The 25239-nt window shown below is 39.5% G+C and overlaps 6 protein-coding genes across 8 annotated transcripts; 3 read left to right on the top strand and 3 right to left on the bottom strand.

The window, feature by feature from the left end:
• The first annotated feature begins 4412 nt into the window (after positions 1–4412).
• On the top strand, positions 4413–6590 carry LOC6558057 (CUE domain-containing protein 1). Of its 2 annotated transcripts, none has more exons than XM_032734095.2 (2): positions 4413–4659; positions 4811–6590. In XM_032734095.2, exons 1-2 carry the CDS (start codon positions 4495–4497, stop codon positions 5597–5599), a joined length of 954 nt encoding a protein of 317 aa, XP_032589986.1. In that variant the 5' UTR covers positions 4413–4494; the 3' UTR covers positions 5600–6590. The 2 variants fall into 2 exon arrangements, with proteins under 2 accessions (XP_032589986.1, XP_001984402.1); XM_001984366.3 differs by having other exon boundaries at positions 4425–4659; positions 4763–6590.
• Positions 6591–7446: 856 nt separating this feature from the next.
• On the bottom strand, positions 7447–9666 carry LOC6558342 (ras-related protein Rap1). Its single transcript, XM_032738918.2, has one exon. It carries the CDS (start codon positions 8705–8707, stop codon positions 8153–8155), a length of 555 nt encoding a protein of 184 aa, XP_032594809.1. The 5' UTR covers positions 8708–9666; the 3' UTR covers positions 7447–8152.
• A 799-nt stretch (positions 9667–10465) lies between these two features.
• Positions 10466–12691, bottom strand: LOC6558145 (HBS1-like protein). Its single transcript, XM_001984368.3, has one exon. It carries the CDS (start codon positions 12581–12583, stop codon positions 10547–10549), a length of 2037 nt encoding a protein of 678 aa, XP_001984404.1. The 5' UTR covers positions 12584–12691; the 3' UTR covers positions 10466–10546.
• Positions 12692–13015: 324 nt separating this feature from the next.
• LOC6557610 (transmembrane protein 134) lies at positions 13016–15209 on the top strand. The gene is made up of 2 exons (XM_001984369.3): positions 13016–13486; positions 14734–15209. Exons 1-2 carry the CDS (start codon positions 13308–13310, stop codon positions 15083–15085), a joined length of 531 nt encoding a protein of 176 aa, XP_001984405.1. The 5' UTR covers positions 13016–13307; the 3' UTR covers positions 15086–15209.
• Positions 15210–18065: 2856 nt separating this feature from the next.
• On the top strand, positions 18066–19669 carry LOC6558729. Its single transcript, XM_032736447.1, has one exon. The coding sequence runs from the start codon at positions 18073–18075 to the stop codon at positions 19585–19587; it is 1515 nt and encodes a 504-aa protein (XP_032592338.1). The 5' UTR covers positions 18066–18072; the 3' UTR covers positions 19588–19669.
• A 161-nt stretch (positions 19670–19830) lies between these two features.
• On the bottom strand, positions 19831–25006 carry LOC6558196 (FACT complex subunit spt16). Of its 2 annotated transcripts, XM_001984371.2 has the most exons (9): positions 24825–25006; positions 24293–24556; positions 23924–24223; positions 22671–23851; positions 21747–22613; positions 21421–21689; positions 21210–21357; positions 20961–21071; positions 19831–20176 (listed from the first exon to the last, which is right to left on the bottom strand). In XM_001984371.2, the coding sequence occupies exons 1-9, from the start codon at positions 24891–24893 to the stop codon at positions 20020–20022; spliced, it is 3366 nt and encodes a 1121-aa protein (XP_001984407.1). In that variant the 5' UTR covers positions 24894–25006; the 3' UTR covers positions 19831–20019. The 2 variants fall into 2 exon arrangements, with proteins under 2 accessions (XP_001984407.1, XP_032592333.1); XM_032736442.2 differs by lacking the exon at positions 20961–21071 and having other exon boundaries at positions 24825–25005.
• Positions 25007–25239: the final 233 nt, after the last annotated feature.

Here is a 25239-nt window from a genome sequence, read left to right as displayed (position 1 = left end):
ATTTTTGGCGCCTAGCACACACACGATGTATACTTATAAATAAATACAAATAAGTACGTTTCGTAGATTGCCAATCATTTTTAGATTCATTTAAAAAAAAAAAAACATTAACAAATCCAAGTCAAGGTCTAGCGCGTACAAGTTTCATTGAACTCTCACACTCAGCAACTTAGGTTGGAAACCACGCCCTGTAATAAACTCTCGGCCAATGGATAAGCGTTTCTCCCATTACAACAAAATTACAGACAACTACTAGATACACCTGTCCAATTTATTTGACAGGCGATATTGAAGCTATTGCAAATTTATCTGTTGCCCTTTCGATGGTTATCGTTGATAAGAAATGTTGCTGTTGAACTGAAACCATCAGGTTTCTATTGAGATTAAGTAAGCTACAGCATGATGAAATCTCGTATTTCCACATCAAATAGCTTGCTGCTAGTTCAAAACGTTTGACTTTCTAGATTTAGTAGATTTAAAAAGTAAGTTTTAAATTGTTGGATCAAAATCAAAAATCTAAGCTTTCAAGTATCTGTTAAAAGATAATATTCAAAGGCTTGTCGCAGCTGCTGAGTTACTCAGTTTTACATTCCTTTAATGATAGAAATGTAAGATCAATATCAATATCCCTCTGACTATGACACTCTATGACACGTATTATGACCAAAAATTTTCCCAAGTAAATTTCCGCAATTATTTAATCTCTATTTGTGAAAAAGTGTTCAATATACATTTTTTTAGTGTAATTGTCAAAAATCCCACTAAAATAATAGAAAGACAAATAAATATATTATATACTTAAAGATCTGTCGAATGATCTTTCCCAAGTGGGGGGCCTTATTTTTATTGCGATCCAGAACATTCCTCATACATAATCTAATTCTATTAACAATAAAAAACCATAATATCAACATACAAATATTATGTACGACATAAGATGACGTTAAATATCATAGGGTACCTTTGGCATATTCGATTGCATCAAAAACTATGTAACATCATATATTTATGTATATAATAAGTCTCTACAAAGCATACTATTAAAACTGTATTTATTATATTTTATATCTACAATATAGTTATTATTTTAAAGATAGAGAGTTGAATATTTTACCAAAATTAAGAAACCTTGACAGATTAATATTCTTCATAATGGGTATACTAATGTCGACTCTTCACTCATAAATTGCAAACTTATTGTTTTTTACTAAGTGCGTCATCATCGTTTGTAAATATAAATCAGAATATTCCGAAATACTAGTCTTATCAAGAAATAAGTCGCATCTATATGACGCGCCCTCTTTTATGCACAGATGTGTAAATAAATAGATTCTAAATATGTATTTTGGAGATTTTGCGGAACTAACCTCTACTCATAAGTTATCGCTAAACAAAAATTGACGCAATTGTATTTTGTGCCCCCAATTTAAGATCACGAGACATTAATCAGTTTTGCCAAGCTATCAATCTCTAAATGTTGTATTATCAGTTAGGGATTAATTGATTGACAAAACTACGAGTAGTCTTTAAAAATCACTTTCACTTTTTTGTTAGTGCGCTGATAAGGCGACTATGTTAATTTTAAAAGCGATTATAAATATATATATATAACTCAAATGTTGTAAATAAAAAAAAATCAAAATCGCATTGCAAAATGACAATTTTTGAATTAAAGCTGATAATCACATTTGAGAGCTCATAAAAAAATTGATGTGCTTATAAATAAATATAAATACATTTCAAGCATTATCAATGGGCATTATAATTTTATGCAAGCGCCACTCAAATATGACCCAAGATTGAATGAATTACTGTGCGGCTGAGTGAGTAGTTGTATGAGTGACAAATGAATACAATTTTGCTCAACATGCGATTGTGTTTTTATTTATAGTATATACATGAAGAATTTAAAAAATTAAATGTGAAAATGAAATTTTTAAAAATTATAAATTCTTATATTCATTTTAACTTACCTTCAAAAAGTAATATATTAAATACGTAGCTTCAATTCGCTATCCAATTTCTCACTTTTTGGCAATACACAGCAAAATTATAGTTTTGTTTTATAATTTTTATGAATTTTCACAAATTGTATATATATATTTTTTTTTAATTTTTGCGCTTGTCTAAAACTTAACCGTTAGATTGGACACCACAGAATAAACGTAAATCCGTTGAGCGTATTTGTTTTTATAGGCGCTGAGAGCTTGAAAAAGCGACGCAAAAAAGGGTAAATCAACAGGTACAGTAAACACACATATACACACACACGTACACACTGACACAACGTGAGTGAGGAGGAGGCGGATACCGACGACGACTGTTGTGACTTCGTTGAACGGTGGGCGGTGGGCGGTGAGTGTCAGAGAGTGGGTGGCAATGACTCTGCTCAGTTGCAGTTCTACACGCGCGAACACTTAAAAAGTTCTGTAACTCTTTTTACGGTTAATGCGAGAGCAATCAATTTACTCTCAACCACAGTTCAAATAAATTTGTAGTATGATTTAGGGAGCTCTCAAAGATAGAAGGAGACAATTTCTTAGACGTTCTTAACGCTTTCTCGTGCGTTTGCAAACTAAAGTCGACATTCGCGAACTTGAGCTTTTCACCGATGGTTCTCTGCTCTCACTCAATGCTCAATTTCGATCTCTCGATCTCGGTCTCAGACCTATGCCAAACGTTTGTCGTGCCACACTTTTTGACAAATCGGCCGATAAAGCTGAGATTTATGGCATTTTCTATATGTCAGCCGAGGATTAACAAAATGTTGTATTATTGAGCTACACATATTGAGGTATATTAGCTGTTAGAATCAAAACGACCTGGAGATTATTTCTATCAAAAAATGGGGCCTTAAACTAAATGATGACATATTATTATTATTATATATAAACACAATTATAGATGAAAGGGTAGCTGTTAATATTGAGTTAAATATTTCATTCACAAAAAAATGTTCGATGCCATCATAAATAATCCCCCGATGGGTTCATCGGCCATTGGCTAGCAAATTTTCAAGGTACTTTTGACCATCCAAAAACCTGAGCACTAGATTAAAAAATAAATCTCCCCAACAATTTATTTATAAGTCATTAAACTCGCAATGATATAGCTAGAAAATTGTGAAAGTTAAATGGGTCAATGTCGAAGCATCATCAAATTATTAAGAACGGATGTTGAAATAATTGAAATTATTGCTCTAGAGGGATCTATCAAAAAGAGTGATTGATAGTATATTTTATTTAAATAAAATGCGCACATAAAATCTCAGTATATTTAAAAATTATGTTAAGCATACGTAAATTAATTAATTTAAAAGGAAAAAGAAAAGTAAAACAATGGGAGTAGATAAAGATAATCAACAATTGTTATTTCTTATGTTATTAAACAAAAATGAACATTTTAAACTTATGTTAAAAAATGTTGAAATATGTTGAAATATGTTGAAAGTATTACGTCACAAAGATAGAACATTTTATAATAATCGGTAATACTCCTAATCTCTTCTAGACATCTTCAGACTGTCTGCAGTTTTAATTAAAAGCTGACACAGCAATTTAATTTTTATTTTATAATTTGTGGAGCAAAATTTGAACCTTGGATTGATAATACCGCCCACGCATCATATTTATTTGTGATTAAATTAATTTTTTTGGTTACATCAGCCCCCAGAAAAATGTAATTAGCTATATTCGTGGGTATCTCATCAGTTTGGTGCGATAAGCACATAGCGAGCCCCTCTTGACATGCAAATCAAACATTAAAACATATCAGCGCTAATTGGCATTTATTAAAATGAACAGCAGTAACGAGACACAGCCATTGACATTTCCTCGGAGCCGGAACAATTGCGGACACGTGTTGCTTATGCCGGCCCATTTATTATCAGCAGCAATCACCGTATCACGAGACATCCGCAACCTGCAGCCTGCACTGCTCGCAATGAATCATTGTTTATTATATATTGTCACTGATACAATATTTTGCCTAAGCTATAATATATAAAGTAAATATAAAAAGAATCTGTGAAAATGTGGGTTTCTAGCATTGCTTATCTGTTATCATTTTTACATTTAAATAACCGCACTTAACGGTCGCCTTACTTGAGGTACTTTACCAACACTGCTTACACCTGAGGCAGAAGCGATAGTTTTTTAGCGATGGCAATATAATAAAACCGCAAGAGCGTCGGAACTGTGACTTTTGCAAAGAAATGACAGACTGAAAACATTGATTATGTTGTTTTAACTACAATTTCGTATGGCTTGTATTGATAAACTGTAAATGTACAAGCATTTACATTTGAAATAGATAGCGTTTCTACCGACATACACAGGGATTTTGCCAATAACGTCTCACTACTTTAAGATACTTGTGACAAGTAGCCGGTACATGAATTATCGCACATACAGCTCTACACTGTGCTGTTCAGCTGTGGGCATTACAATAAAGAAATTGAGAGGGGGGGCGAAAATTAAAAATAAGAAAATCATCATGGCTACATCAACGCTGCAGCTAGAATTTTCACAAGCCATGGCCGATTTCAAGAAGATGTTCCCCGACATTGATCGCGAAGTAATTGAGGCTGTGCTGCGCGCTAATCTGGGTGCCGTGGATCAGACCATCGACCAACTGCTTGCTATGTCAACTGACAACCAGGTACATATCTCTGTGTGTGTGTGTGTGTGTTTTGTTTGTGTATACTAACAGGCTAAACAAGCTAACTAACACTAACCAACAACTAACTAACGCATGTGATTAGAACGAAAAACTGCGCAATGAACTGGATGCTAATGTCTCACCACAACAGAGTCTCATCAATCTCAGCGATACGGACAGAGAGCTGAGACGCAATCAACTCATCGATACCACAGATGGCACCAGCAGTGAACGCACCGAGGGCGCTGCTGCTGCTGCTGCTGCAGCAGCATCCGCATTGCTGAGCACTGCGAGCGCTTCGCCCAATCATCATCACAATACGGGCGCCTCGCCCAAGCAGCGTCCGTTGGGCGCTTCGAATAAAATCAACAGCGCTGGAAATACGCCCACCAAGCGCAGTCAAACCGTTGCATTGTCCAACAGCAACTCGTCTCGTCGCTGGAATCCACCAATATTGGGTGCACTACCAGCGGGATTTCTGCGCATCGCACCCGTTGCCGGGCAACAGGACTTTGAGCTGCCCGACGAGCAGTTCGCTCTGATGCTGCAGAACGAGGAGTTTATGAATCAGTTGCGATGGAATCAGGACTTTATGAACGCTCTGGAAAAGGAGCAGAATGGCAAGACCAAAGGCGAGGATGATGCACCGTTTCAAGAGCGGCTCAAGAATATGGGCAAAATGTCGCGCAAGAAATTCCTACAAATGGCGCGCGTTTTCACCTGGCAGCGCAACAAGAAGGTGACCACCGCCAAGCAGATTGACTCGCTGCCATTGCGTGAGGAGCCCAGCGACGATGAGGATCATCATCATCATCATCAGCACCAGCATCAGCAGCAGCAGCAACAGCAACAACAACAGTCATCAAATCATTCGCAGCAGCAGAGCCAGGTCCAACAACAATCGCAGCAGCACCAGGGTCAATTGCAGCTGCGCAAGTAGACGATTGATGTGTAGAAACCCATTGTTTGTTATCTTATCCTTATTCTTATCTTATATTATATCTCATTGGGCCATAAGCGTACGTCAAGGTCAAGTGTTTACTTCATGCATAAGTAAACCCTAGCGCTAGTACTCGTAATCTTCCCCGTAATCATGTAGTAATCTCAAACCCGAAACTAAACAAATCTCGCTACAAACGATGCATATTATATACTTATTATGATTCCTAGTTTTAATTGTTTGTCTTATAACCTAAAGTGCAATTTTCCCCTACACACAAAAAAAAAACCCAGTGCAATATATATTTTACAATTATCAAATATATTAGATACTTATTGTTTAAATCATATATAAATTCATTTTTTTCTTGTTTTCAATTTTCGTTGTTGCCAAATTAGCGTTAATTAAGTTTTATTGATAATTTGTAAAAGACAGCTCCTGTGGCTGTGTCACAAGGACATCAAGTTGGACTGATTCTCTAAATGTGTTAATTAAAAATTGAAAGCATCGCAGAAACTAAAATGAATACGTATTTACAACTAGAGCACTTGCTAAAACTCAAAGCTAGTCATTACAAAAAAAAAAAAACAACAAAAAAAACAACGCGATTTATGTACAGTAATCAAGCTAAATACCCACACAACTACTCCCCATTTCTTCCCCCAACCGGAATCCCAACCACTCGAAACTTTTTTTTTTAATCAGCATTATACGAACATATAATAATCGCCTGCGCTTAGTTGGCTTCTACTCTCTCATACTCCATAAAAAGAAACGCAGAAATATAAATAAATGTCCATATCGAACTGTTGATATTACAGATACCATACATAATATGGACATATAGCATCCATAGTTTTTTGTTGGCTATGCTAAACATATGCAACTATTTGATTGTAATTGTACTTGTAATTGTATTATAAACCATATTTGAAATACTATTATATTCATATTCCAAGTATCAAATACAGCAAAATATTTGAAAATTCCACACGATGTTTTTGTTTTTAATTCGGAATCGATGTTTCTACTCAAGTCAGTTAAACGTTTACGGATACGGGTAAAGAGCGAATATATAAACTGGAATGCTTTCGTGAGAATGAAAAACATATTGATTCTTACATGAATTTATTTAATTTTTATTTTGTTTTTGCTTTTAAATTTTTTTGTTTTTTTATTTTTTATAAACATAATACATTTATTATGGATACACGTTGGTTTGAATCTTATGTCTGTGTTTGACTTTGATTTAAGGGCATATTGGTTACTTGTTACCTGTTACTGCTATCATAAATTGTATATTTTTTGCATATTTTTGCTTTTATTTTTTTTTGTATTTTTTTGTTGTAAATTTACTTCGATTTGGATTGACACGTGACACAAATTTGTTGGGATTTGTTGTTACGTTTAATTAACAGGATTTAAATCGTTTTACATGCAACAATTGCAAATTGCAATCAAAATTTAACTTTTGCATTACCTCTACTGAATGAACCTTTCCATGAACTGCATATCTTTCTCTCAGTGTATTGTGGTTACTGTTTAATTATAAATGTTGCATGCTCTCTGAGCATGCCGGAGTGTCATGTGTATGTGTGTGTGTGTGTGTATGGGTATGCGTGTGGCTATGCGGGTGTATGTATAGTTGATGTGCGCAATTTATGTGTTTTTTTTTTGTTTCATTTTTTAATTATTATTTTTGTTACTTTTACTTACACAGAAATTGATCATTTTTAAACAATTATTTGTAAATTTGTTTTAAACTAATTACTAAAAATGGATTTTCTGGTTGTTTGCAACATTTTGACATCTCATTTGCATACAATATTTTTATAAAATATGTGATTTTTTTTTGTTTGTTTTTCTTTGTTTCTTTCAAGATTTCATTTAGTGATTTTTAGGCATACAATTGAATTTTAGATTTACGTTTTAGCTTAATTTGATTTTCTTTAACCATCTTCTTTCTTTTTATTGTGTTTGAAGAGCAACGAGTTTGTTTATTATTTAAATGCTTCATCTATGTATGTATATGTATATGTATTGTATAGATAAATTTTGTATATTTATTGTAGTGTATGTTGTGTATATTAATGTATGTAGCATAATCGAAAAGAATCTAAACAAAATCAAAAAAAAAAATAAAATAAAATAAATACGAATGTTTTTAGTTACGAATGTTTTGCATTTTGTGTTTGTTGCGTGTATTGCATAATTTTTTAAAAAACGGCTCAGAAACGAACGACAAATATAATTTTTATATAATAATTAATTGTTAATCAGCAAAAATAGCATAGTAATAATAGTAGTAGTAGTAATAGTATGTAGTAATAATTACAAAAATCTTTGCACAGTTAAAAACATTGTCAGTTAAATTTATTTTTGTTTTCGTTTTTATATATGGTTTTTTCTTGGTTATTGCAATTTTGACAATCTTTAAGTTTTGTGGGCTTTGTATGCTTTGTTACTTTTTACTTGTTACTTTACTTCTTTTATGTTCTTTTTTGTTTTTGATTTTTTTTTATTATTTTTTTTTTTTTTTGTTTTTTGGAAGTCTTATAGCAGAACACATAGGGACTTTTTCGGTTTCTTTTGTTTCTTTTCGGGTGACTTCTTGTTGATCTGCCTGACCAAATCGTAGAAAATATCATTCACATTCACTTTGGCTTTGGCTGAGGTCTCCATGAAGGCGCAATTGAACTGATTGGCCAAACTCTTGCCCAGCTCCTTGCCAACGACGCGCTCATCCTCCAGATCGCATTTGTTGCCAACCAGCACCATGGGCACATCGTCCGTATCCTTTACCCTCAATATTTGCTCTCGCAGATCCTGCAGATCATTGAATGTGGATTGCGCCGTTATTGAATAGACAAGTACAAATCCCTGTCCATTCTTCATGTAGAGATCTCGCATCGCTGTAAACTGTTCCGTGCCGGCGGTATCTAAAATCTCCAGCATGCATTGCTGTCCATCCACTTCCACCTGTTTGCGATAACTGTCCTCGATGGTCGGATCATATTTCTCCACAAAAATGCATTGCACAAATTGCACAGTTAGCGCCGATTTGCCGACACCTCCGCTGCCCAAAACAACAATTTTATATTCACGCATCTTTTGTGGGCGACAATTTATGTCGTATATATGCTATATATATATATATATAGATATATATATATATATATATATATGTGTGTGTGTTATGTATGTAGGTTTATTTTAAAACCAGGCGCAGGTAGTTACTGTTGTAGGCGGGGTGACGAGGTGGTTTGTTGCTGTTATTGTTGTTATTGCTGTTGTGCAAATGTTTATTTAAAACTCTCTCTCTCAGTTGCTCGTTCTCTCACTCGATGGTTCTTCTCCTCGTCTCTCTCTCTTTAGAATAAAAAAAAATCACTAGTTTTAGGCGTTGTTCGGCGATTGCTTTTGGGTTGCAGTTGCAGTTCTTGCAGAAAGCTTTTTGTTGTTGCTATTGCTGTTGTTGTTGTTGCTGTTGCTCTTGTTGTTACTGCTGTTGTTCTTTGTTATTGATGATAACCTTTGTGCCAACAAACAACTTTAGCTGTATGCGTGCATCTGTGTGTGTCTCTCTCTCTTTCTGTTGCACACACCACTCTCACTCTCTTGCTCTCTCTCTCTCTGTCTGTCTATCTCCGCTCAGGTAGTAAAGTTGCGAGCGTTTTTTGGTTTGTCGTCAAATTGTTGCTTTTCAAGTGAAGGTGTGGTGGGATGAGGGGCGTTAAATAGAATTATTGTAGCACACACACACACACACACTATAGCCCTTGCCGCCTCTACCGCTTCGTCTGTCTGTCGTCTCACTCTCTCTGGCTGACTACGACAACAACTTCCGTTTTACAACAGCAAATTGCGCTATCTGCTGTTGCTGCTGGCTGAGGACTAAGCGAGCTTGAGCACTGTGGAATGTAAAGAAAGCAAATGGTTGTATTTTATATTTTTAAAATAGATTTTTTTCACTATATAAATTCGTTTTGTTTCGTTCTGTGGTTGGTTTGCTGGTGCTGGCACTGCTTTTAGGAATTTACTGCACTCTTTTTTTTCTTCTATTTTTTTTTTGTAATGAACTCGAAGTGTTCTCGCTCGTTCGCTCGCTCGCTCACTCGCTCACTCAGCACAAATTCGCTCTACCCTCAACATTTTTATGATTCATTTTTAGAGTTGTCGAGCAGCGGTCGGTTGCACTGTTGAGCGCAAGCAAACAGCAGACAATGCGAACACTTGTAGCATGCAAACCAATTCACCGAGTCCTTTGTTCAATGAAAATCACTTAATTTTGCCAAAACAGTTGCATACAAATGCGCTCACTAATTATACGTTCTATTAAATTAAGTCACAAATTTTATTATGTGCAGTGGAACAGGGGAGAAGGGATAGCACCCGCATGTCACGCACACGGCAACTCTATTCGGAGTTTTTACCTTGTGTTGCTGCGCACAAAAAAAACTGTTGTTGCTGTCTGTGCAGATTTCCGACGATTTGCGCGTTTTGCGTCGGTATGCGTGTGCAAGATAAAATGCCACGGCTCGCGAAATGTGCAATTTTTTTTTTATGTATTGATAACAATATTTAATTCTAAGGCAAACAGATAACTTTTTTCGGCTTAGGCGCTTGTTCTTGCTACCTCGCTCACACGCTCCCAAAGTGATTCATTTTCAGTGTTGCCACACCTAGCCCTGTGTCATTCGTGGCGATAAGCGATACCGTAAATGAAGCAACGCAAGCAGTTATCGATAAATGTTTGAAGAGTGGCAACATTAACGAATTTTTGATTTTATTGAAACTATTGTTTTTATGATTTTATTTGATAGAGTTTAAAAACTTCTGCAAGAACTGAATTAGCCGTTGATAGCGCATTATCAACTTAGCTTTTATTTATAATAGAAAAAAACTAAAAGCTAACTAAAATTTCGTACAAAGTATTGTTAAAGCACTCTAGCGAATTTTCGTCACCATCCCTGCGGCAATCGTAACGCCAGCGACGCGCAACATGATGCGTCCCAGTTCCTTGAAGTCGGCATAGCGCTCAATGCAGATCGGACGTGATGTTTCCACTTCGACGAGAGCGCAGGAGTTGTTGCCCAGGCAGCGGGGCTTCTTCTTCACCACCTCGCCGGTACTCTTGTGTATGGAGGCGGTCAGTTTACAAACAACAGCCGGCTCGATGAGCGACTGATGATGCAAAAGCACCGGATAACCCATTGTGATGGGCACCTTCACATTGAAGACAATGATGCGGCACTGAAAGCGTGTCGTCACCGGTATGGGCATCTGTGGATCACAGATAATGCAGCCCACGGTCACATTGCTTATATCGACACCGGCGAGCGTCACCGAGATCTGATCACCAGCAAAGACACTGGTCTGTGTTAGCTCGTCCATGACGAGAGATTTCACCTGAGCTTGCTCGCGACTAGCGCCCACCAGGACCTTGTCATTGAGACACATCACACCCGTCTCGATGCGACCCGAAATGCAAAAACCGGAACCTGTTCCTTTATATATATCCGAGACGGACATTCTCAGCGGCCGATCGATGGAGCGTTCAGGCACCTTAAAGTGCTCGATTACGTCCAGCAGATGGGGTCCATCATACCAGGCTTTTAGTGATGGTTCTTGTGCCGCTTTGGCGAGATTCTCGCCGGTGAGGCCCGAGCAGGGCGTAAAGCTGACATCCGACTCCTTGAATCCAGCCTGCTTGAGGAACGATTTGAGTTTGTGGACAATCTCCTTGAAGCGCTCCTGCGACCAACCCACTGTGTCCAGCTTATTGATGACGACTCCCAGTTGATTTACACCCAGCGAGCGCACAAGTATCGCATGTTCCCGCGTCTGTCCGCCCAACTCGAAGCCAGATTCGAATTCGCCACGTGTCGCATCCACGACGAGAAGCGCCACATCCGCCTGCGTTGCGCCCGATATCATGTTGGGTATAAAGTCCTTATGCCCCGGTGCATCGAGCAGTGTGACTATTTTGGATTTCGTCTCGATGCGAGACTGACCCACGTCCATGGTGATGCCGCGTGCCCGTTCCTCGCCAGTCTCGTCCAGAACCCAGGCGTACATAAAGCTCTGTTTCCCCAGCTTCTTGGATTCCTGCTCATGCTTGTGCATTACCCGTTGGGATACGTTGCCTGTGTCGTAGAGCATATGACCCATCAGTGTGCTCTTCCCGGCATCCACGTGGCCAATGACAATCATGTGAATGTGACTCTTTTGTTCGGAGCGCTCCAACTGATAAAGCTGTTGTGTATTGCGATTTGCCTGATCCTTGGATACCTTAAAAATGGCCATTGCACCGCGCCCAGCCTCATCGCCACCCACGCCAATGTCCACCGGTGTATTTCGTCCAGAGACAACTGGCGAGGCGGGTGCCTTCGGTGAGGCAATCTCGAAGCCACGTTTCGCTTCCTTTACAGCTGCCAGCGTAATTTTGGTGGGCGTTGGCTTTGGCGTTGTATTCGGTTTGCTTGTTGCTGTCGTCGCTGTTGCGCTTACTTTCAGCTTGGTCGGACGTTGTTTCTCCTTCTCCTTTTGATTGGTCTCGTCGTTGAGAATTTCGTCGAGTATCTTCTGGATGTCGTAGTCAAAGCGCATGGATGTCTCCACAATGTGACGCTCGGAAACGGAATCGCCGACCACACTGCGCACCTCATCCACACACGAGCTGAGCTTGGCTTGTGCCATCTCATCCAGTTGCGGCATTTGGAAACTTTCCGAATCGCGTCGAGCCTTGCGAAACGCCTCATCCTCGTCATCCTCGTTGTGAGCGCCATCCTCTGCCTCCTCCTGAATGCCCTTATTCTTCCTGATGAACGCCGACATACTATGCTGGCCACGAGCCCGGTCATACAGCCATTGCTGATCTGTGGGCGAGACGCAATCGTCGTCGACGGAATGGCCATAGACATCTGTGTAGCCATCGTATTCGTCGTTGTAGTCCATTCCGCGTACTATTCGGTGACGCGACATCTTGGCAATATTTTAAAGTCACGCTTGCTTCTTAATTATATTTCGCAATTATTGGAAACGAAAAGCAATATACAATTTCATTCAGTTGCAGACAAATGAAAGCACTTGACACTAAAGAGCGTTGCCAGATAGTTTTACTTAAGCAAGCTGACCATACGATAATATTGATGGCTGTTCGTGACACATTCAATAGTTACACTACTAGTGATGGGTCGGGCTATGTCGTGAAACGCATTATTTGAAGTAAATTAAACTCATAAGGCTTTTTAAAATTAAGTCAGAATATCGTAACAACAAATAACTATTAACAGGTATGAATACATTTTTACAGTCATTGTCAATTATTTGCCATCTCCAATGCGATAGTGCGTGAAACGTGACACGATTGTTTGATTGATGAGCGTTTTGCGCATCACTAGACTGCCCACTCTTCTCCTCCCTGACATTATCTTTTGTGTCGCGTAAAATATTAAGAAAAACACTGTGAAAATCGTTACGAAGCAACCGAAAATACAAAAAAAAAGGTTAATAACACAACGGTTCAATGTGGCAGATAATGCAGGCGTCGCAGCACTAAGCGCTCGGTGCACTTCGCGTTTTGTGAATTAAACGTATGCAACCTACTTACATTTACATTGACCACAACAACAAAAACAACAGCAACTAAAGAAAACAGAACAGCAGCAAGCCAACAACAAAAACAACAGCAACAACAATAAACAGTATGTACAACAACGGCGCACGGGGCTTCTCCATACACGACGCATTCGAGGAGGAAGAAGAGGAGGCGATACGCGTCTATGGCTCTACAGTGATTTCGACGCCAATGCGAGGTGGCGTTAGCGGCAGTGCCAAACAAGGTCGCTCCACCGAAGATGTATCCATACGCATACAGGATCCAAAGTAAGTCCAACAAAAACAAGTTGAGCATTGACTGGTTCTCTGTTCTTGCTCGCCTGCCTGCCAAGCAGCCTGCGTGGGCAGCAGCTGGTTGACAGTTGTTGTTGACACCATTTTGGAGCTGCGAGCTTTGTGATTCACAACAAGGAAACGAAAGAATATTTTATATGCTGCGATCTTGAATTGAAAATGGAAACTGGAATGTCATTATTGTTTTATTTTTTTATGGTGTTGAACCATTTTACAAACGAGCTCAATTTAGGGCTGAAGCCCGCTCAACTCAATCTTAAACCGGTTTGAACCACCTGGTACAGTGAGCACTATTTACACAAAAAAACATTAAAAATATATCTCAAAAAGTTGCGAAATAATCATTTTTAATTGGCAATGCAACATTTAATATTTGATTTTAAAATAAACCTGCATCGATTCACTAGTGTTTCTAATTAGCGAGTGTCCACTGTACTTAGCTCATGGCTCATTTCATCATTGCTGAAATGAGTCAGAAGTTAAAGCTGCGCTTAAACCTGAGCCGGCTTAATATAAATAAACGCAATCATCAAATAACAATTGCAATTTGAGCCAATGCATTCCAACTGTCCGCTGTTGACTATGGAAATGTTTAGCACCCTTTACCTTTTGTGTCTTATTTCCCGCTTCCTTGCCGGAAACGAATCACAGGCACATTTGCATAAATTTTCACGGTGGCACTCTTCCATTAAATGGACGCCCAAAAAGCGCGTGCCTGCCGCTTATTTCATTCATTCACATAATATTTACAATTTCTTTCGGCTCCCATTGTGTTCGCCATTCGCATTCCATTATGCATTCAAGTCGCGCTTCAAGGCACAAGCTACAACAGCAACAGCTAATTATGGCGATTTAGGCAGACATCGTCGCCGTCGTCTGTGTCTGTGTCCGACCAAATGCATCCATCTTATAGCAGAACCCCTTTCGCGCCACGCCTTCTCCATAATTTGGCTTTCAATCGCACATCATTGCGCATAAATTTCGTCATTCCTTGAAGAATTTTGCATGACACTCAACACCAGCAGCAGCAGCAGCAACAACAACAACAACATTGATTGGCCTTCAATTGCGGCCGCACTTGTGCGGCTTTCATTGTAATTGAGTAATATATATATGTATATACAAAAACAGATACATACATAATATATGGCTAGTCTAGCGCTTGATAAAGCGCTCTAATGTGATTTGTTAAATCTGACTTTTGTTTAATCTTGTCACAGGGGCTACAACAAATATGCCGAAGATACAACGTCGCGGGACAGTGACTCGCTAATACAGGAATACGGCAATTTGCCGACGGAGGAGACAAACACATATTGCTGGCGGCATCCCAAAGTGCGGGAGAATTGGCGCACTGTCCTTGCTGCGTTCACGCTGCTGGTCGTTGGCACTGGTCTATTTGTGATGGGCACATTTGCCATCGCCGATCCACACAATACATCACAGGGTGTTGTATTTTTTGTTGCTGGACTCATTTGCTTTATACCGGGCGCCTATCATGTCGTCTACATTTGGCTGGCGGCCAAGGGATATCGAGGGTTTGACTTCTATCACTTGCCTTTGTTTACATAGATGTGTGTGGTATTGTGTGGTGTAAATGAATGTTCGTCGTCATCGCATTGGTTGATCCAACTGATCCAATCCAATTGAATCCAGCGCAAGCCCCCTGTCTATATACATATATTTATATATATACATATGTATATATGTATATATATATATATATATATATATTATACAATTTATTTTCTATGTATGGTAATTTAATTCGGACTCTCGTTTTATGTAGCGCAACATATACTTTTACGTGTGTCCTCCTCTAAATGAATTTCAATAGACAACAAAAAAAAAAGAAAATAATCCCAAAACAAATTCGAATCCTAGCATTAATTTATGTATGTATTTTTTAAAAAGGATATTTTGCTTATCTACATATACTCAAAGAAAAAACATTCGGTATACCCTCTCAAGTGCAAAAGATACGTATATTAAAAACTCAAGCACTCACAAACACACATTCGAAATTTATTTAACATAATAACAACAACAACAACACAAAAACAAAAAAAAAAACGAAAGACTTTGTATATGATGCTAAATGTTGAGCGCGCGTTAGTTTTAAAAAGAATATGTAAACTGTAATTTATTGAAATTTAATTGCACCAAAAAGAATGAAGGAAAAATGGAATAGAAAAACAGCAGTAAGCTGCGCATGCGCAAAAGCAAACGAAATGTTTTACGATTTTCGATCACGAATCTATATATTAAAGTACATATGTGTATGTATATGATTAGTAGGCGTCTGCCAAGGACGCGCCTTAAAATACATAGTTTATATATATATATATACATAAATATGTAGCAGCAGTAAATTGATAAATACTATTATTTAACAAATTGTAACGAGACAACTCAAAAACAAAAAACAAAATAAAACCAAAAGAAATATTTTAGGTATATAAGTCAAAGCGCTGATATTGCAATATGTATGTTTTATATAGCTACAAAGTTAATGCGCTAATAATTTTCTAATCCAAAAACAAATTCTACCCGTCCTCTAATGAAATTACACACTCAACTCGCACAGTCATTAACACAAAACACACAAAATCAACCGACTTTAATCGCCGCATCACATAAATAGAAAACATATATATTTTTGAATTCCGCCGTTTAGTTATTAATGCTCTATTTTTTTAAGTATGCTAAAAATGGTTGTATGTTAAAATCTAAAAATAAACAAATTGGATGTACCATATAATTTTGATATTAGGCACATTTCTAAGGCAGCAAGGACTCTTCTCTTTTAAGCTGTACACAAAATTAATTTGTATATTAAAATTAACTTGAGCTTCTGCTTTGACTTTTGTATGTATTACTTTCATTTATTGTTGGTTCTTTTATGCAAATTAAATAATTTTTTCAAAATTTTCTGCATTCGATTTATTTTGATTTCGTTACTTATTGAGTTAAATGATTTTTGATTGTTTTTTATTCTAGATCAGAACAACGACGCATCAATTGGACTACTGCTATATATATTATATGCTTATAAATTTGGCAATTTTTTGCAAAAGTTTTCATATGCTGACTAAATATTGCAAAGCTTATCTTTAAAAGACTTTGATAAAAACTTAGCTACACTGTCATAAAGTTTTATATCTTATGCTTTTCCCTTTCACTTCATGGTTTGTATTATTTTTAAACTACATGTGATAATGCTTGGGCTTTAATAATCATATTTATTTTCGCACGCGCAGATGATAAGAGAAATTAAATGAAGTATTTTATCAATGGTCATGCCGTTTATAATTTGCTGTACATATCTCTTGAGTTATTTGCTATCATATAGATTTATAGTATCTTCTGCGACTTATGACATTCCCCATAATTCATTCACGAAATCGCTCATGGATCGCACTCTTTAGGCACTCTGTTGAATATAATGATTTGGTATATATATAATAATAATTTGGAAAGGATAATGACAAATCAAATGGATTGGCTGGCATATGTTGCTCAATACACTGGAAAAGTAAAAGGCTCTAATTTCTATACATGGTATATACATATGCATGTGGTACATATATGATGTGTACCAATTATATTGATATTGTGAGTATTTTATGTAGTTTATGTTTTGTATTAAACGTTGCTCGATTCTCGACTTTGATGACTAACGGTTAATGTTTAAGCTTTAAATGTGGTTAGACAAGTAAGCCAAAGAATGAAATAAAGTGCATAAAATTCAAATACAAATCGACTACTTGCTGTTTGCTATTCAATATTTATATACACTTGTAGAGGGTATTTTAATTTTGCCGTGAAGAGTGAAATACATTGAAGAAAGAGGTCTTTGACATCAGCATTCAGCAGTATCATAATAATTCAACATTTGGTTAACAAATAGCTGCCATAGGAACTATCTGACGAGACACGTTTATATACAAAAATAACTGATTTTTTTTACAATTGGTTATATTATGACCAAGCTAACAATTAATTTAATGAAATTTAAATGTGCGCCGTTGAACTCTTTCTGGAAAGGGTATCTAAACTTCGATATTGTTTCTCTTTTGTTGTTAGAGATAAATTGTCACCAGGCATCGATCAAACACACAAAAGCCCTGGTCTAAACAGTAGTTGGGGTGTGGGCCTGGCAACGGTGCCAATGAAATAGAGACAGGATAAGCATAACCATAACCGCAACAGGAGGAGGTGAGGCGCATTTAGTTCTTGGTATTGTTATTGTTGCTGTTGTAGTGCATATATCCCAAGTTCATTAGACTTTGATGGGCACGCTTGCTGCTCGGAGTGCTGCTCCTGCTGGCAATGGGTTTTTTGGTCTGCCGCTAACCAGGGGCTGGCACGAAATGGAAAGTTTTGCAAGCACCGCGCACATAAATCCATTTTAGCCAAAGCCAAAGTCTAAAAATAATCACAGCAAAATTTGCGTATTACCAGAGATGTATGAGCCCGAGGCGGAGTCGGACGAGGATTGTGAAGTTTACTGTAAGTATTGGCATCTACGCAGTTAATGGAATTTAATTGGTATTAACATGCCGCTTATGTTGGATTATTACGCAGTCCTGAAGCCAGTCAACGAGTACAACATTGTGGACAAGATTAAGGAGGCTAACAAGCAGCTCTTTGCGCTGGACGACGAGCAGAATGAGGGTGATGGCGATGGTGTGGAGGCCAGTGATAATCCAAATGGCAGCAATCGCAAGGTGACCTTTGCACTCAATCTGGAGGATTACGAGCCGACAGCACAGCAACTCAATATGGAACAGCGGCGCGAGGAGGAGGAACCACTAACTCCGCCAGAAGAGTTGCTGCTACAGTTGGCACAGTTAAAGCTCAAACCAATTGCAGAGGAGCCCGCCAAAGAGCAACAGAAAGCAGAAGAGGAACCAATGGAGGTGTTGAGTAAGGAATTGGTTATGGAGGAGGAGGAGGACATATGCGAGGAGATCTTAGATCTGAGCGAAATGGAAAACAGGAAAGAGTTGCAACCAGCAATAGAAGCAGCCACTCTACCCGCAAGCATGGACTATGAGGATGATGATTTCTCCGGTGTGGATGAGGATGATCTCACGGCAGCAAGTGAAACGATGGCGACTGCCACTCAACAGCGTCGCATTGCTCGCCAGAACACCTTTGATCTGAACAGCGAGCAGCTGGAGGGTGAATCGGATCAGAGGAGTCTCACCAACCTGCTCACCGAATCCGACTGCGAGGAGGACGAGCGTGCCGTGAATGAAGCGAGGCTCAAATTGCGGCAGGCCTACAAGAGTCTATATAAAACATTGGATGCCAATGGTCAGGCGCAGATTAATAGACTAACTGCAACCGATAGCCAAAATGGTCAGGACGAGGCTGAAGAGGATGATTTGTCCATCATTGTGGCTAGCTATATACCCGATGACTTTGAGCTGGATGAGCGCAGCATTTACTACAAAAAGGATGTGGCCGAGGAGCAGAAGCAGAGGACCTCACCTAACGGCAACAACAACAACAACAGTACTGGCAGCAGCAACTGCACCAGCACCAAGACTTTCTTTAATGCCCGCCGCTTTAGTTTTCGGCGACGTGCTCGATCCACTCCTAGTGCGCCCGTCCAATCTGTGCCGGAGATCAAAATGAACTACAAGATCTGCTGCGAGCATCGGCATGCGCTGCAGGACAAACTGCCCCGCTATACCGGTTACATGTCCGAGTACGGGCTGAGTGCTCGACAGTTGCAGCAACGGGAGCAGCAGCTGCGCCGCAAGCATAGCTACTCCATGGAACAGACGCTGAATCGCAACGAGCAAGAGATGAGGAAGATGCAGGATAATGAGCGAGCATTCACCACCTGGCTGAAGAACAAGATGCGCTATCCCATCAACAAGACGCGCAACATGTTCGATGCGACGCGAAGGCGGGCAAGTGTTGCCGCCGCCACCAGTCCCAATCCTGACCAGCAACAGCAACATCAGCAGCAGCATCATCATCACCGTTCGAGCTCGAGACGTCGGGATAGCCACGAGGTGCACGCGTATCGCCATTTGTTGGGCAGCTGGAACAAGTAGCCACAACAAGCAATGATCTCTTAGAACGTTAGTTTATTACACACACAAATACATATATATATATATATATACTCGTTTTATAATTATTTAATTTGTAATACAACTTTCATAATGATGCGATTGGAACAGACGATAAAAGCGATTGAAAAGGTGACGAAAGTTTTTAACAGTGAAAATACATTAGAAAGTAGAAACGGATTCTTGCTTTTTATATATGGTATGCGTTGTGTATGTGTGTGTGTGTGTGTGTGTGTGTCTGCACGAGTGTGTGTGCGTGAGTGTGTATATCGATCGAAATGTACAGGATGTATGCATAATAGACAGCTATTAACCTAGGGTTATGGTAGATTGTATGTGTGTGTGTGTGTGTGTGTGTTTAGTGTGTGTGTTCCAGTATTACTGCTAGTTGTGTGCATGTGTGTGTGTGTATCCTTAACGTCGAGACTTCTTCGATTTGTGGCCATTGTCCCGACTGTCCTCGCGCGAACGCTTGCGATCCTTATCCTTGCTGCTGCTTTTGTGTCCCGACGATGAGGAGGAATGATGCTTGTCGCGATTATGATAAGCCTTCGACGACGATTTCGATGGGCTTGAATAGAAAACATATTTTTTTAATTTTAATCTATAAATTCAAAACATTTTGCGAGAATGCAAAACTTTTGCAGTAAGCAAACAGTTGGGGAATATGTATTAATAGGAAAATTTTGAGCAGAATATAATTTATGAAGTATTTTGTCAATTTCCTGATTTCCAAATATTTAAACTTTCATTCCGCCTGTAATTTAACAATTCAAAATTAAATATTTTAGAGGATACTTTCACACATCAAAATTGATTTCCAATTGAGGAGGTTATATCAACGAAAACGAAAATAGCGACCATATCCTGAATTAAGTTGACAATTTAGTTCTAAAAAGTAATTTAAAAAATTCCATTTGTAAAAAAATAATTTGGAAGTAAAAATCTATCTTTAGTTAAAGGTTTAATCCCACACCAATTTGGAAATATTCACACACGCCAGAAAAATATTTATAAAACCTCTAAAATCCTTATTTGTAAAATTATTATCAGTTAAAACATTTAACTAAACAGAAAAACGTAAAATATTTCCCCATACATCTATTTCTTTTACTTTTCTCAAAGGAACTTAATTATATATACTGCCAAACTTTTGGTTAGTTAAAGCCCTTAAGCCCCTCTCATATTACTTCATAAATAAATTTCCAAATTAAATTTCGGATCAATATGATTTGTTAATGTTGGGATCTTCGAAACGTTTTGTGTTTTTGAAGACCAAATTGTTAGATATGACATTGAGTGTTTGGATGTTTGTATGTGTATGTTGTGTGTGTGTGGTGAATACGGTAACAAACCTAGATGAGCTGCCATGTTTGGAGCTGGAGGATTTTAAATGTGAAGAAGAGGAGGAATTCGACTTATGCTTTTTACTGTGCGACGATCGCTGCTCCTCACGCTCGCGACGACTGTGTGTGTGCGTGATGCGGAAGATTAGTTATTGAATAAATAAATAGAGAAGAGAGGATTTGTATTGTTGAATACGCTCTGAAGGATTAACAGGACACACACAAGCTGGTGCGTTCGGACTTCATCATTTTGCATACCTGTGCTTTGAGCTCTTGCTGTGCTTCTTCGATTCGAATTTGCCGTTGCGCTTATCATCCACATTGTAATCGTTGTTGCGATCCTCTTCGGCGGCTTCACGCTCCAGATCCGACCAATCCTTGCCAGATTCCTCATCGCTGCCCAGATCTGTAGCAAAATGAAGAGTGTTAGTGAAAGTACTGCATAGTTTTAAATTGAAGTTGCACAAACCATCGCTATCATCGCTTTCGTCTTCGGAAGCCTCAGAGTATTCGGAATCATCTTCATCGGTCTCATCGTCGGACTCAGCATCTGTGGGATTGTAAGCCTCATCCTCCTCAGACTCGGCGGATTCGTTATCATCCTCGCTGCCCGATTCCGGGTCCAAAAACGTCCAGCCGCCCTGCTCGAAGAAACCTTCGGGATCATCGGTGATGGTCTTCATAATCTTTTGCCAGTTGAGCGATTGGACACCCTCAGAATAACGAATGTCGCAGGAACTGCAAAAACAAATGGCAGTTGAAAGATTGTAAATAATGATTAGCTGCGGAACTCACTTCAGCCACTCCTTGACGTGATCGAGCATGTTCATAGGTATGGCATTAACCATTGCCACCTTCCTGATGTACTCCTTGAACACGAAGATCATGTCAAAGTTGCGTAGATGGAACTGAACGCGCTCGAAATGCACCAGCTCCACATCGTCCAGCGTGATGACAAATGGCGGCCACTCTGTGAGATTGACCAATGAGCCGGACGTCGGCTGGAGTGTGACCGTACTGCGGAATGGAGCACCCGGGAAACCCAGTTCACGGAACGGCGTATCGAATTCAACCTGCGCCTTGGTCATCGCCTCGACCTTCTCACAGAAACTCTTGAATGCCGTCTTCAGCTTGTGGCGCAGTTCACGTTCCGCCTGCTCGGCGGCCAAATCGTCGCGATCGTGCATATGCTGATGCTTGCCCAGATCTGTGGTGATCTCGCCCACCTCCGTGTAGAACTGCACATCCAAATGCTTCTTCTTGCCAAACATAATCGCATATTTGAGATGAAAGTGCAACAGGATAAGCATTTCACCATCGCAGGGCTGAAAGAATGCGCTCTTGATGTTGTTGTACAGAATGTCCACTTTGTCGCCGCGCACGGAGATGTAACGGAATCCATTGGTGTGCGCCTCCAGGCTGCCAGTCATGCGCTTCGTCACAATATTTGGGCGTATGTACAGATCCTTTAGCTTGGGATTGCCCTTGTTCTGTGACAATATGAGCGTATCCTGCTTCACAAGATCCTCCTTTTCACGCTCCTCGGCCTCGCGGGTCTTGAATCGCTTCTGCACCTCTTTAATGAGACGGAACGCATTGTTTAGATTGGCTGATGGAGCAGCTACGGCACCGTGCTCCTTCATATTTGAGCTGCGATAGGTGCTGCAATTGTCAAAATTAGGTTAAAAAGGTTTTAGGAAAATTAAAAGATTTACTTACACTTCCTTAACAAAGGTCGCCTCCGGTTGCGGATAGAGTCCACCCTCGTTGCGTCCCATGGTGGCACCTGGGTGAAAGAAGTTGATGCGCAGATAGGTGTACTCGCCTTCGACGGATTGCGAAATGTTCTTAATGGTGGATATGTGGAACGGCACCTGTATGCCAAAGACGGGCATTATGACCGTCTCATACTTCTTGTCCACATACAATTTCAGCTCCTTGACCTCTGGCTCTCGTGGTATTTGACTCATGGATTTATAGGAGACGGTATTTTTGCGCACCTTTTCCACCTCCTTGGAGTTGCCCTGCTTGGCCAGGCGCTCCTTGGCGCGCTCATTGAGCTGCTGGGCGAGCTCACGCTGATGCTCCTTGCGCTTCTCCTCGGTGTTAATCTCGTTGCGCAGCTTGGAATCTAGGACAGCGTTGCGCTTGCTGCGACCGAGTATTTCAGTGCTATGATCTGACTTGGTTGTCTTCTTATCATCCACATCCTCCTCCTCGTCGTCGTCGTCTTTGATAAAGATGCCAACGTTTTTGATCTTCTTCTTGGATGGTGTCATTACACTGGCTGGCGCCTGGTCGCCAACCAACACAGTGTCCCCAATAAAAAGAGCATAGTTTTTGCCCTCCTTGTCGGCCGCATCGGGATTGGTTAAATTCGAAATGCCCACGTGCAAATTGAAGACCATATTCTTCTTAATGAGCGCCTTGCACTTGGGCCCTATGACAATGGAATTCTCTCGAAATTCCAGACCCATGGCAAAGCCAAAGCTCTTCGTTAGATTCTCCACCATGCTGGGCTTCTCCTTTTTCACATAGGCCAGCGTTTTCTCATACACTTCGCACAGTTTGGCGCCTGGGACAAGCAGTTTGAGTATTTCCTCTTGCACATTTACCAGAAACGTGTAATTGTCCTGCATTGCCTCCGTGGGATTCACCAGAAATGTACGCGATATATTGGAACAGTAGGATTTGTAGCGCGCGCCCAGCGAGCACACAATCACACCGAAATGCAAATGATTTTTGTCAGCAGCCGCAGAGAACTTCAAGCTGTAAGCGCCGCCCGACTGAATAATGGGCGGATAGGCCATGTCCAATAATCGGGGATCCAGTCCGCTGGTGTATTTCTTCTCTCCAATAGCTGCTTCACAGCCATCCGACAACTTGGTGTGTTTAACTTTCTGCATAAAATGAATTTAATCACATTACTAATTTTGATTTGGTCTCTAAAAATAATATTTATAATAGCCTGCCTTATCCGAATCGATGATGTCCATGATTTCATCCTTTAGATATTTGTTGAATATGTCCATGGAAACCAACGAAGCTTTACGTATATTGTTTATCTCTGACTCATCCTTGGGGCACATCAGATACGCAATAATCGTGCTGATGTCCACATGTTCAAACTTGCCGGCCGTGAGCATCTTTTTCCAGGATTCACTAAATTCACCCGGAAAAGCATCCTTAGTAAAGACGCCCAGGCGTTTGCCCTTCCTCGAGTCTTGTATGGTCTTGATGAGCTTCTCAAAGTTCGCCTGATCTTTATCATTCTGTTAAAGAGCACATTTTTATTAACAAGTCAATGCGAATTTTTGGGGGTATTAGGAAGAAATACTTACACGATCGCGGACGAGTAGCTTTATTTCGGGTACACCCTCTTCGCTGATGTTTTGAGCCTGTTTGAGGAACTCGATTTTCTTCTTACTGGTCAAAAAATAGATGGCATCCGAGGCAAACACCGAAATTGTGTCCGTCAACTCATAGCCAAGGAGCCAGAGCTGGAGTGCCATGGATTTGGAGTAGATAACATCTTCGTCCACACCCACTACGCTCATGATGCAGTCCAGATTACTCAGCGCATCATCATGGCCAGTGCTCGGCGCCTGTTGAATAAATTGTACAAATTGTTTGCATCAAAACAAAAAGCCGCAAAAAAACTCATGTGTTCTAACCTAACTTGCGATTATATTTGTTTTTGTTATTTCTATGCCATTTTTGTTTGTTAGCAATTACACCACATTTGGCAATTGTAAACTAACTGAATCATATATTTTATGCCGGTTGACAAAACAACGTGGAACTGGGAATCTTTGCAGGAAATATGCCTTTCCGAGACTACCGTTCCCGGCGGGCGGAGATGATCAGACCTACCTTCCATTCTGTATAGAGGCGTTTTATTCGACGCACAAATGATTCTTTATCCAGCACAAAGCTCGACATGATGTCAACTAAAACTGAATGCGTTGTTCAAATAATTGCTCGCCTTACTAAATAATTTAACACATTTATATCGCCAAATTCCGCCAGACGAACGTTTTGCAAAAAAATGCGCGGCGGCCGACGCGTGGACATTCACATGTACGCGTAAAACACAAAGCTATCGAGATTCGCAATCGAATTGCAGAAATCTGTGTGTAAGGACAGTGCTCTACAATGCCAGAGTGATGCATTTAAAAAATGCTTACAAAATTTAAATCAGTTTAGTCAATGTAATACAATATTTCAAGAGTATGTATATAATATATGTGAATCGTATTTTATCTAGATATTTTACTCTTATTCACGC

The sequence above is a fragment of the Drosophila grimshawi genome, unplaced genomic scaffold (genome assembly GCF_018153295.1).
Source record: "Drosophila grimshawi isolate 15287-2541.00 unplaced genomic scaffold, ASM1815329v1 contig_44, whole genome shotgun sequence".
Classification (NCBI taxonomy): domain Eukaryota; kingdom Metazoa; phylum Arthropoda; class Insecta; order Diptera; family Drosophilidae; genus Drosophila; species Drosophila grimshawi.
The sequence above is the reverse complement of the archived record's forward strand: the minus strand, read 5'-3'. Positions and strand labels throughout refer to the sequence as shown.

Excerpts from the sequence above, each read along its gene's own strand:
- LOC6558145 (XM_001984368.3), bottom strand. The coding sequence starts at position 12,583 with ATGTCGCGTCACCGAATAGTACGCGGAATGGACTACAACGACGAATAC.
- LOC6558196 (XM_001984371.2), bottom strand. The coding sequence starts at position 24,893 with ATGTCGAGCTTTGTGCTGGATAAAGAATCATTTGTGCGTCGAATAAAA. Across the intron at positions 23,852-23,923 it reads ACATCATCGATTCGGATAAG|AAAGTTAAACACACCAAGTT; the intron begins GCAGGCTATTAT and ends CATTTTATGCAG. Across the intron at positions 21,690-21,746 it reads CACGTCAAGGAGTGGCTGAA|TTCCTGCGACATTCGTTATT; the intron begins GTGAGTTCCGCA and ends TTGTTTTTGCAG.
- LOC6557610 (XM_001984369.3), top strand. The coding sequence starts at position 13,308 with ATGTACAACAACGGCGCACGGGGCTTCTCCATACACGACGCATTCGAG. Across the intron at positions 13,487-14,733 it reads ATACGCATACAGGATCCAAA|GGGCTACAACAAATATGCCG; the intron begins GTAAGTCCAACA and ends ATCTTGTCACAG.
- LOC6558729 (XM_032736447.1), top strand. The coding sequence starts at position 18,073 with ATGCCGCTTATGTTGGATTATTACGCAGTCCTGAAGCCAGTCAACGAG.
- LOC6558342 (XM_032738918.2), bottom strand. The coding sequence starts at position 8,707 with ATGCGTGAATATAAAATTGTTGTTTTGGGCAGCGGAGGTGTCGGCAAA.
- LOC6558057 (XM_001984366.3), top strand. The coding sequence starts at position 4,495 with ATGGCTACATCAACGCTGCAGCTAGAATTTTCACAAGCCATGGCCGAT. Across the intron at positions 4,660-4,762 it reads CTATGTCAACTGACAACCAG|AACGAAAAACTGCGCAATGA; the intron begins GTACATATCTCT and ends GCATGTGATTAG.